Source organism: Prinia subflava, chromosome 19 (assembly GCF_021018805.1).
Source record: "Prinia subflava isolate CZ2003 ecotype Zambia chromosome 19, Cam_Psub_1.2, whole genome shotgun sequence".
NCBI classification, from domain to species: domain Eukaryota; kingdom Metazoa; phylum Chordata; class Aves; order Passeriformes; family Cisticolidae; genus Prinia; species Prinia subflava.
In genome coordinates, this window is record NC_086265.1 from 2,589,088 (window position 1) to 2,601,601 (window position 12,514).

The 12,514-nt window shown below is 43.6% G+C and overlaps 2 protein-coding genes across 3 annotated transcripts in view; one reads left to right on the forward strand and one right to left on the reverse strand.

Annotated features, from left to right (window-relative positions):
* ATP2A2 (ATPase sarcoplasmic/endoplasmic reticulum Ca2+ transporting 2) overlaps positions 1–4,027 on the reverse strand; it is a 43,169-nt gene extending 39,142 nt beyond the window's left edge. For both annotated transcript variants that reach the window (XM_063416071.1, XM_063416070.1), the window contains exons 1-3: positions 3,903–4,027; positions 2,826–2,843; positions 2,652–2,734 (exon numbers count right to left, since the gene is read on the reverse strand). In XM_063416071.1, coding sequence (XP_063272141.1) covers positions 2,652–2,734; positions 2,826–2,843; positions 3,903–4,020 — 219 coding nt within the window. In that variant the 5' untranslated portion in view covers positions 4,021–4,027. The remainder of the gene's footprint in view (positions 1–2,651; positions 2,735–2,825; positions 2,844–3,902) is intronic.
* A 14-nt stretch (positions 4,028–4,041) lies between these two features.
* The window catches only part of LOC134560265 (serine/arginine repetitive matrix protein 2-like), a 30,190-nt gene continuing 21,717 nt past the window's right edge, over positions 4,042–12,514 (forward strand). Inside the window, exons 1-2 of the mRNA XM_063416082.1 lie at positions 4,042–5,131; positions 9,949–10,084. Coding sequence (XP_063272152.1) covers positions 4,042–5,013 — 972 coding nt within the window. The 3' untranslated portion in view covers positions 5,014–5,131; positions 9,949–10,084. The remainder of the gene's footprint in view (positions 5,132–9,948; positions 10,085–12,514) is intronic.

Here is a 12,514-nt window from a genome sequence, read left to right on the forward strand (position 1 = left end):
GATGCAGTGAACGTTTTGCAACCTGTCAAAATCATTACACAGCAAAGCAAGCTGTTCTCTTCAGTAAACACTGCAGATCACAAGCCATGAATACACTCCACGGGTTTATTTCTGCAGAGGCTTCACAGATCCAACAGAAGACCGAGACAAGTCTAATCACAGAACCATTTACTCACCATCAGAAATTATTTATACTGTTTCTCTTCAAAAGCCATACTTAAGGCTTTCACTAGCCAGGCACATCTCTTAGAGCAGTTCTGACCTGGAATGTAGGACACAGGATCCACAAACACGCAGCCTCTGACCCCGGCAATCAGCCGGGCTGACACAGATTGAGCTGCTGCTCTGAGTTATTTCACTCACACGTACCTGACAGGCAGCGTGGGAGCACAGGGCACAAAAGGCACTCTGAACACGAGTTCATACTCCACACAAGAAGGGATGTTTCTGCACAAAAACCTGATGCAAGCCTCAGTGCTACAGATGTGTTACTGTGCAGACAGTTCTGACAGCAATAAACTAATATGATTTATAATTGCAACACAACCACCATAAAAACTCCCTCAACACACTCAGAAAAAATTATCTATGTACTTCGAGATCCTCTCTGTCATACCTGAATCTTAATTTTTCTAAACTGACAATGTACAGCTGGCCAAGAACACCAGAAATTAGGTGATGTAATTACACCCTATTTTTGCAGTAATGCAATCCTTGTATCAACACATCCAGCGGTGCTTTACAGCTACTACCAAAGTCTGTATTATGCTTTCATCAAGAAAAAGTGTTAAAACCTAAGAAAAACAGACAACATGATCACCTTCTGAGCAAAGAAAACACCAGAAACAAACACAAAGGGGAAGAGCTTTTAAAGTATCAAAATTGTAATATATATGTAGGGTTTTTTTACTTCCCATCAGAGAAAAATCTTTACTTCTAACATCAATTTAGTGTGCCTCTGTAACTCCAAAATAGGAGACAGAAAAGGCAGAGCAGTAGCCCAAGGTCATGTACCATGTCAGCTGCACAGAAGCAGAGAACCCAGATCTATCCCACACTCCATTAGACTACAGTCTCCTCTTAATTAGACAGGAAAATTAACCATACTGAAAAAAGCAACTGAATTCAGCTACTAATCAAGTTTTCCACGAGGACTCAGCAGTGTATGTTCTATGACCTCTCTCAGTCTGGCCTCATACTTACTCAGACTCGGCAATCAAAGCTTTAGTTTGGGGAATCTGATTTTTCACTTACTTGTTTACAATGAAAACAACTAATGTACTTTGGCACAGAAGGCTAACTAACTTCTGTGCTGCCATTTGTCTCGTGAGATGACAGAAACACTCCTGACTTTTCAGGATGAAAAAGACACATCCTTCTCATTCTCTGTGAGAAAAGGGGGAAAAGAGGAGGGGTAAAGAAGGAAAAAAAAAAAAAAGCTTTTGAATGACTGTTTATTCAATTTTCAATAGCCAGCCTGATTTCCTCTCCAGGAAATAGAGGAATGAGTGAAGTACATCTGTCTCCATGGTCAAGACTGATGTCACCAGTCACTGCTCAGCTGGGACTGGTGAAGTACAGACCCAGAGCCCTCTGGAAGGTGTCGGTGTGGGGACAGCAGATCCCCAGCACAGCACAAACTGCAGCACCAGGGCCACCCTTCCCCCAGCACACAACAGCTCCAGAGCACATTCTCCTCTGCCCATCCTAATTAGCTTGCCCTTAGCTAAAGAGTCACCACAATTTCCACTCCCCCCCAAGAGCTGCAGCATTTATTTTTTTTTCAAGTAGTTAATTACAACTCCAGGGCAAAGTCTACTGTAAACTTTTACTCCATACCTAAACTATTTAATATTCTGCAAGCTTTTGTTTCTGTTGTCCAGCTCCCCAAGAAATACAGCCTTCACCTTCCTTCTCTGAGTCTTCACTCCGTTTTCCAGTTTTTCATCAAGCACGTACCATTTACACATAATGTAAGAAGATTGCTTAATCATGCTTTTTTTAGGGGGAAAAAAAAAAAAAAAAGCTAAAACTGTTCTTGTTCTTTTAGTCCTGTATACAAAGCAAGATGTCCATTTAATGACTTGAGTATCCAAAGGTCAGTTACCAAATTTGGTCAACAGTGGTGCCATCACAGCCGTCAACATTCTTGTCACTGTCAAAAGCAACAACTGTCACCTTGCTATTATCAGGAAGGGAAGGCAACTGGAATATTCGCCATGTAGATTCTATTTAGAGTCTGCATTGCATCCAAAAATGTCTTCCAATGATTATACATCACGCTTGATAAAGATTAACCCAAAGGCAAGAAGAATGTCCAGTTAAACGCTTACTTACTCAAGGTTAGTTTTCAAAGCCAACAGCACCATTGGGAAATCCCACCTCAAATAAGCAAAATGGGTTGAATGAGAACTTTTTAAAATACCTGTCTTGTGTAGTTATATAGTTATGACTCATGCAATAAAAGACTCCCTGAAATTCTTGTTGGCTAGCACACAGAAACCTTGTCACAAGGAACTAATGTAAGAGACAGCAATCTTGCATCTATTCAGCAAGAAAGAATAATTTCAGTATGTACAGGTCATATACACTGGAATATGTCACTGCTACACAGAACTCTAGGAAATAAAAAATAAATAAATCATACTTACAAAAGATATGCAAGCAGCCAGCAACAAAATTCTAACTAGTAAGTCTTCAAATTGTTCAATCACAAGCTCGAGTAAGGTTTTTCCTGCAATATGCAAAAAAGCCATTGAGTCATGCACATTTACAAAAATGAATTATCAACAAGAATTAGCAGAAGATTTCGTAACCATGCTCACCTTCCTCTGCCGGCAGCTCTGTCAGGGGAAGATTTTTTCCAGGAAGCATGTCAAAGAAAAGAAATCATCGAAGAAACACATTAGAACATTATCAGGCATCCACACCAGATATTCTTCCTGAATTGCACACTCAGCTGGGTTGGATTTGACAAACATACTGAAAGCCCCTCTAAGGCAGCTCTTTTCACCAGAGTATGTGAATGGGCCTGAGAGTTTTGCATTTTAAGGCACATAAAGGTTCGCGGGAATGTGCCAAGGGTTATAATTCAGCCAAGTCATCACTCCAGCCAGCTGTGGGACTTCTGCTGTTGCTGCACACAAAGGGTCAAAGGCTCAAAACGCTTTTCAAACGTTTTCTGACAAAGCCTTTCCTCCACATTCACTTAAAAAAAACCACTAACCATCAAACTTGGTTCAAAATATTTCAAATTCTTTCCTCCATTTTAAGGGTATGTCCTTATTTTTGCTCTCCCCTTTATGTTCCTGCAACTAGATTTAGTAATCCAAGAGGCATAAAGCAGTGTTAAAGCTAAAAAACCACCTCCACCGTGTAATCTTCTCACAGATTTTCATTTTTACACAACGGCAAGGGAGTTCAGAATGGACTAGGACAGCCAAGCAGTGAGGATTAAAAAAAGCGACTCAATTTTGTGTCCCGACTGGAGAGAATAAGGGTCTGAGAGGCGCTAAAAAGCTGGGGAAAATGAAGGTCAAGACGGGGAAAAAAAAAAATAAAAGGCAAATCCTAAACCCAAAAGATCTTCATTTCAGAATGGAAGAAGGTTTCCCACCGTTACGGTGAAAGGGAACGGAGGTGACACCCTCCTCCCCAGAGCAGCCCCGCGAGCTCGGGATTGAAAGAAACCCACGAGGTGGAGTTCAAGTCAGCCATCTTCTCTCCCTCGCTCCTATTCCGGGTCCTGGAAGAGATGCCGGCTTTGCCAGAGCACACGCGTTAGGCCTCGCACAGGGCCCCGGCAGGGATGAGGGAGAGGAGAGAGGGCTGGGAAAGCGAGCACAGGGGGAAGAGGGCGAGCGCCGGCGGCAGCATCCCCGCGGCGGGGCCGCCTCACCTACCGTTGGAGCCCCATTTCTCCTTCAGCTTCTTCACTTGCTCGAGGCTGAGCCCGGTGCTCTCGTTGACGCCGAAATAAGCCAAAACTTCCTCCACAGTCTTTGTGTGCGCGTTCTCCATGGCTGGGGCAGGGAGCAGCAAATGGTGCCGTGCCTCGCCTCTTCCTCCTCCCTCTCCTCCTCCTCCTCAGCGGCGGCGGGGGCGGCGGCGAGACCCCTCCTCAGCCCTCACCACCCCCGTGCTATCACCATAGACCCTCTCCCGCAGCACAGGAGCCCGAGCACACCTCCCTCTTCGCGGAGGAGGCCGGGAGGGGCAGGAAAAAAATCAAAAATTAAAAAAAAAAAAATAGGGAAAGCGGCCCTAAAAAAAAAAAAAGCCCCCACCCCCCCTCACGGCTCCGAGGGAGCCGAGCCGCCTCTCCGGCGGGAACGAGGGACTTGGGGCGGGGAGCGCGCGGGCGCCCGGAGCCGCTGTCGCCGCAGGGCCCTGCGGGGATGGGCCGCGTCCAGGTGGCCGAGCGGCCTCTCCGCTCGCCTCAGCGGCTCCGAGCCGCCCCCGGTAACGGAGGGCGACAACGGCGCGGGGGAGAAAAAGCCGCAGCTGCCCCGCTGCCCGCGAAGGGTGAGGATCGCCCCCTTCCTTCCTTCCTTCTCTAGCAGCCCGATCCCCCCCCCCGGCCGGCCCAGGCCGCTGTCGCCGTCACGGCTCGGGCTCCCCCGCGCCCGCCGCTCCCTCCTCTCGCTCCGGTCGCACAGCGGCGGCGGCAGCTCTAATGTAACTCGGGGGCCGCCCGGTGCTCTCTCGCCGCCGCGGCATGTGGACGCCGCTCATTGGCGGCGCCGGGGCGCGGGGCGGGCATCCTGGCGGTGCCGCCCGCGGGGCGGAGGCGATGGCTGCGGCGCGGCCCCTGCGCAGCGCGGTCCCGCTGCCGCCCGTGCTCCCGCCCGGGGCCCGGTCGCGGTTGCGCCTCACGCAACCTCTGCGCTCGGGGACATCCCCGCAGGTGCGGTGGTCGCTTTCCCGCCCCTGCTGCCCCGGCGGGAAGCGCCCCTGTCCCGGCCTCAGCCCGCGCTGAGGGGGAGCGGGCCTGAGGGGAGCTGCCCGCCATAAAGGTCTTGGCGCGGGAGGCGGCGCGGAGCTGCCCCGGTGCGTGTCGCGACAGGACCGCCAGCCGTCCTGTGAGCACTGCCCTCGCCCTGTCGTGATAGGAGCCTTATCCAGTCCAGGGGTGAGTGTAGGGTTGGGTCCCACCTCACGACCATCACCCGGCCAAAGGGTGACTGTGGGGCTGGCGCGCTCTGTCGCGACAGGAGTATCATCCGGTCAGTGTGTGAGGGTGAGACTCTCAGGGAGGCCGTGGATTCTCTCTCTGGAGACATTCCAAACCCCCCTGGGCACGTTCTTTTGTCACCCTGCCTTGGCAGAAAGTTGGACTGGGTGATCTTTTCCAACCCTAAAGACTGTGATTCTGTGGGGCTGCACCGACCTCTGTCGCGACAGGAGCCTCATCCCTCACGAGTGTGCCTCAGTGAGGGCCGTGTGCCTCGGTGCTGTGGCGGGGGTCACTCCAGAGGTCGTGCCCTGCGCTGGCCCTGAGCAGTGTCCCCAGCTGCCATCGCACACATCCCGGTGACAGCACCCTCAGCCCCGGCGATAACGTGAGGAGGAATAAACCGCAGCTGATCCCAGCGCGGCTGTGGGTGAGGTTCCAGCTTTCCTCAGCGCCGTGTCGGCTCTGGCACAGGCACGGAACAGATAGAGAGCACAGAAAACTGACTGAGCCATGCAGTCCCACCTGGTAATTTATGGGAACTTCAGTGAACACAAACCAGAGAGAAATCAGCGCCAACTGACATTAACACACCTGCAACACACACAACACAGCGAGCAGATCAGCACACAGCATAAACACCTTTAAAACTTCATTCCAAGTGATGTTCTTGTGTACATATGCCTGTGCAAATACCAAAGCTGATCCCTACATGTGTGCTGGCTTACATAAATACAGATCCTACATACAATCTGCATTTCCACCACTTATAAACCACCCACAGCACCGCGCTATAAGAAACTGCGTGTCTGATCTGGAATGAGATATCTCAGTCTTACCTCTGTGCTAGAAAAGGGATGGAGAGGGGACAGCCTATGTAAAATTTGGTGTTCTAGGGTACGTGTAGCCCTTTACAACTGCTCCTCTGTGAATGGGCAAAGTCCAAAGAGGAATAACTTGACAACCTACACTTCACATGGCCATTCTGAATGAAAATTCCTGAGCTAGATCTGATGACCCAATTCAGGTAAGGCAATTACTTATTCCATGCCATGCCCATATTAATTTCACCTTGCTTATCAGCAGGATTAATCAGCATGGCCAAATGTTGCCTCAGTACAGTTATGTTGCTTTTCATACCTCACACTACACCCAAATAGACTTAGCCTGTTACAGAGGTGAGGAATGTCAACGTGACAGGTGCATATATTTTATCCAATTTACTATAATTTTTTAACCAGTTTTAATAATTTTCATGTTATGGCATGAACCCATGGTGCCACCATCCCCAAAACATGTACATATGCATATGTGACATTATATTATACATGATTTCCACAATAACTCCATATGGAATACTGCCTGCCACTTGAATTCACTTACAGCTCAGTGTATATCTCTATGAGTAGTTTCTTCTCTCTACCACATTGATAAAACCTGGATTATAGATAAGTTTTTTTGTAAAAATACATTTACCAAGCATTGTTTTTACGCACAAACATATTTACTAGCCTTCATATACAAGTGCACTTGTAATGGACTTGAAAGTCCTGCCTTTCATTTTCTTACTATTTTAAAATATTACAATTAAGCATCTGTAACAATTTTCAAAACAAAATTATACCAGAAAGAAACCTAGGTCACATTCCATATTATTTCTCCCTGTGTTGTATTTCCTATGTCATTCATGGTCTCCTTTTTGTGCCTGTTTCCTAAAGGCCTTATGGAAAATTATTTTAAGCATGCCAGAGGCATGGCACATGCAATTAGATCTTGGCAGAGGGTAAAATCAAGTAGATACTGTGTTCCTTCTATCTAACTTGTTAACAGGAGGAAATGCTGCTAGGAAGGCAAACAGAGTCTGAATTCTAGCAAATCCTGGAGAACTCTTGGCAATCTCTGGGGTTCACTAGTTCAGCTACAATTTGACACCTCCCATTCGTTGTTTCTCTCTCATCCATTCAGCACAGAGGACTTGATTCTTCCCCATTTTTTTCCACCCTGTATAAAATCTGGAAAGAACCTGGAAGCACAGTCCTCTGCCTGTGTTTATTTCTGTCACGTGTTCTGTTATGGCTCAGTGAAATTTGAGAGAAGAATGACTGAATCAAGGACTGTTCTACAGCTCTTTCTCTTCCAGAGCAGAATAACCTCTGCATTTCCTTCACAGTCCTTTCCTTGTTCATCCCTACAAGTGCAGGACCACTGCTGCTGCTGAGGATTCCTTTGCAGGTGACACCTTCCAAATCCTCTGACAGCTACACATTTAAAAAACATTTGCAGATACAATTCATGGTCTAGACAGCACAGTGCAGAACGAGCTACAAATACCCATGTAGACACTGCAGCAGAAGCAGTACCTGCTAAATTTGGCATCACTTGAGATCATACAAATTTAGAATTGTGAGCTGAAATCGGGGTTGTTTCCCATCGCTCTGCAAAGGTTCCTAATGCTTCCCATGACATTTGTCTTGTCTCTTAAAGGAGATGTTTATCTAAAGGACATCATTATCTAAGGATGGCCATTTTGACCCAAATCAATATGACAGCACCTCAGCTCTGCCTGAAGCAAACAAACTCACGAAAGCTTCCAGCAGGTGCAGAGAGCTTTACAGCCTCCATTTTAAAGGAAGGAAATCAATTCATTTTGCTGCTGCAAAGTTGCAGTTTGTTCTTGGAGTGGGACCCCTTCGAGTGGAAAGAAGCAAGAAAATGGGGCAGTTTTGGCCTTGTTGAGATTCCATTCACGTAATGGAAGTGTACATTCGTACATTTGGCCTACTATCTTTTTTCACTGTAATATATTAAGAAGAAGCAGCCAACACATCAGGCAGCAGCATTAAAACAGTTCCTGTAATGCTTACTAATTGAAGTAAATGGGAATTTGGCCTGAGAGAGGACTGCAGGATGCTTTCCTTCAAATTGCAATAACATTAAGTCATCCCTACTGCTGCAAAGCAGATTCACAGCAGAGTTACTGGTCATAAAGTGAATTGTCTCTTGCTGTACACAAACACATATGTTTTGTAGCTCAATTTTCAAACAAGATTAATAGTTTTGAGTGGAGCTAAACTCAGCATGGAAGAACACAACATAAAATGCCAGTTGTTGAGCCAAAACACATGAATACTGTCCTGCAATAGGATCTCTTTCAGTGAACATAGACAAAGTGAGAATATTCTGCTTAATTGTGCCAAATTATGTCATGATTTTTACAGACTGGCTGATTGCCTGATAGGGCTTATGTTGAGACCACCAAACTCACTGCTCTCATCACCTTGGCTGATTTCAAATACAAGTCCTTGTGAGTGACAAATGGGGGCATTGTTTCTTCCTCCCACAGTACTATTTTATTCCTCTGAAATTACAGTTATTAGAATGTTTCAGCCAGTTGAAATCTACTAAGGCATATTAAAATGCTGCAAAAGTGCTGTATCAAAGTGGAAAGGTTTTAAATCCGCAGTTCTGTCAGAGGATAATGCAGTTTAAATATAGTAACTATTTTTTCCAGTCAGCTTGCTCTTTGAATTCATGGTATTATGTCAAGGGGGTTTTTTCCCCTCTCTCCCCCTTTAAGAAGCTTATAGCTTAAACAGCAAAATGCAAAAAATGCCAAAATGAAACAATTACACAAACCCAGCAGAGGAATAAGTGATAAAATATTAGTTTGAATGTTGATAATTAAGATAATCTGAGTTTATTTGAATAATTTTTATTCCTAGGCAATATGTCCCTGTATCAGCAGCAGGTAGAATTTGACTTTCACAGGGACTGAGAGGCTGTGAACACAAAGGATAGTGTTGCTGCTGGGAGATTTCTAGAACTGGATTTCTGTTCCTGCACAAAGCAGCTCCTTGCTGACTTGCAAGTGTAAAGAGGCAGTGAGAGAGTCTGATCTCAGTGACTGTAACTATGAGAGATCACAGTTTGGCTTGGTAGATTTCTTATTTTATATCTATATCTTATTCATGGTCATTTGATTCATCTCCGAAGACTCCATTGGAGTTTGTGGCACAATAATCTCCATTTCCCTGCCTGGAAAAATCAGTGTATCCCATGCTGGTGTCTGTAGGAGATCTAGGTGTATGGGAGAGAGAAACATTTTATCAGAACCAACATCCATCACACATATCTGAAAAAATAATTTCTCCTTATTTTAATGGTGAGTCAGTTCCCTGGAAAAGAAATCAGCTGGACTGTTATTTTAAAAAATGCACAGCAACTTTAGAAATAAAGCACTGGTTGGTGCCCATGTGATTTGAATTCTTATCTCATCCTGACCTGATTTTTCCATCTAATTACGGTCTAATTCTGATTAATTTGGCAGCTCACTGCCATTTTTTTCTTGTGTAAATATTCCTTGTGGGCTTCTGGATCTCAGTTTTGTTCTCTGTGGATGGGGCTGGGAGCTTGCAGAGGTTTAGAAAATGGGAGTCTGTTGTTTGTAGGGTGTTCCAGAATTGCCCTGTGTTTTCTCTCTGTGACAAGCTGAGGGGTGTTGTAGCTGTGATCACGTTGAGTGGTTCTTACCTGCAGAACTTCATACTGAGAGTGCACTTAATAGTGCAATGGAAGGTTAAATTACTTTAGTGATGGTCCTGGGCAGCCAATTCCTGAGTAAAGGAGTTACTCAGACTTTGTGCAGTATGACTCTGGTTTAAGTGAACCATCTGAATTAGTTGATTTTAAAACTTCTTTCATTTTTTAATCTCTCAGGCCTATCACAGTCAGTAATCAAGGTGTTTGTACAACAATAAATATTTCCCTTTTTTCAGAGTTCTTGCACGGTGCCATGAGCAGTTCCACCATGGCACGGGCTTCTGCCATCCGTGGATTTGCTGAATCACAAGGAGAAGTCACACTCTGACTTTTCAAGATTGAAAGGAAGACGTGCAGGTGCACTCCATGTAGGTGAGTAGCAATAATATGAGACTGAAGAGCTTTTCTTACTCATGGAGATGACTCCACTTTCAGGCATTGTTTGGCACTAATGGCACATGACTGCCACTTTCCTTAGACGTGTGACACTTTGTGATATGACACAAGCTGAGGTTTCTGTGTGTCTGGTGAAGGATTTCCTCCAAACTCATAGGTAGTTATTAGTAATACAGTGAAGTAGCACACTTCTGTTTTCAGACACTGATAAAATTCTTGTATGCCATCAAACAAGCTCCTCTATTGGTTATGGGGTATATTAAACAGAATTTCCAAAATTCTGTTTAATATAAAATTCTTTTGAGGTTATTTTTTTTCTTTCTATCATGAAATAAGACGAAATGAAGGACTGAAACCAAACCTTCTTTTTGGTTTACCAGTTAAAGTCTTCCAGTCTGAACCCTCAGAAATCTGTGTAACCCACAATCCACATGGGTTTTGTTTTTTAAAAGGCAATATTTTTGTGGTAAGATTTGTGGGTACAATTACAGTGTGTCTGTCACCTTTCCCTACCTTTCTAAGGTTTTCACAAATACTTCCTAACATGGGCTATGCAGGAGAAAAAAAAAACTGCTGGACTGCCTTCATTCTCTATTAATATGACTCTAACCAAACCTGAACGTGTTTTTCTTCAGTGGAATAAATGTTATATTGATCTCCTATCCTTCCATTTCCTCACCTCATTTCTACCACTTAATACAATCTATCTAGATATTTCACAGAAATGACAGCTTTTCAAAGGGGTTTAAGCTCCCAAATTACCTGTGGTAGGTTTTGGTCACTCACAGAACAACAATTCTGAGAGTTTATCTGTCAGAACTCAATCCAATATAAGACATCTGCTTTTTTCTGCTTTTTTCTGCTTTTTTCTGCATAGATTTATTATATATCAATGGTGTTGCATGTGAACTTAAATTATCCTGACCTACAATTCTTGTTCTATTTCAAGGTTTTGGGTTTCTAAAAGATTGTTTAACTCCTGGGTGGTTTTTTTTCCCCCAGTTCTGTTAGAAAAAGAAAACCTCCCCTGAGTCATATTTTAAAAATACTGTTAAGCTCTTAAAGCTGCTTCTGCTCCCATGTCACAAAGCATTATTGAAAATATATTCATTTTTACCACCTACAATTGCTCAGATGGAGAACTTAAAGAATTCTTTTCTAGTCCGTATTGAAACTCTGCCAGCAGCATTCTTGTTCCTAGAAGTGAGCTACAATGATTTTCCTGCTCTGTGCAGGTTGGGCTTTTTGTCAGAACAATGCCAGTGAGCTTATAATTTGATATTAATAACATTAATAAACAATATTATTATTATTAACAATAACAGTGCTGATGCTGTGTTTACTGTTACTTGATTAATTATTTGCATTTGCAGCTTCTAGTCAAAGTCTTGAGCATTTTATAAACCTTAAAAAAAATGAAAATTATGTTACAAAATATCCCTGAGAGAGCAGGATTGTCATCCCTGTTTCACAAAAATGGGAGCTGAGGTTCAAAGTCACACACAGTCTATGGCAGAACTAGAAATAGAAATGGTCTCCTGGCTCCCAGTCCTCTTTCTTCTCCTGTCACCCTAAATAGTTTCCAGTGTAGTTTTGTAAGACATTTATCACATGATTTTCAAAAATCATGTCCTATTTGTTAAGGAAAAGCAAAAAATGATTTTAAAAATATAAAAAAGTGATAAAAAGGAGCCTATCTAATTTTTGCATGAGGTTGCTGAAATGATTTTAGACATTTTATGGGTGATGCCATCCAAGTTTCATGAGTTAATCCTGACCATAAGTACACCTAAAATAGATATCTTTGCCTCCAGCTAATCAACAGGCTTACTGCCTAAATAATTTATGTATAACCAACTAGTGGAAACTAGATCTTCTGTGATTTCCCCAGACACATATTCCGCATGTATCATGTATATCCTTGCCTATTTCTGATATTCATTTGAAATTCAGTTGGGACATTTCAGAACACTTTTGTGCTCCAGCTGTATAGCTCTAAGAAAAAGCCAGCTGGAGACATAATACAGGATCTTTGAACTGGGCAAAATAATGTTTAAAATCCAAGTGCATAGTAGATGAAGATTCTGACTTTTTTCTTAACCAACAATGGATTAGAATTTCAAGAAATACAGTTCTAATTCTGACACTGGCTCGTGTGGGTAAGCACTTTGTGTCTCTGCCCTACTTACAGCATTTAGTAACAAAATTCAGTTACAATATAGTGATAAATAAATAAATATAAATGTATAGGGGTAAATATGAGAGCTCAGAGGATGATTAAATAAAACTAAAAATGAAGTAATCTAATTTTTTTGCTGGTGAAGAACATACATGAAATGTGAAGAACATACAGCACCATGCTGTGCTTTTTGGACACGTTTGTATAAAGTTGTCATCAATGGAGTA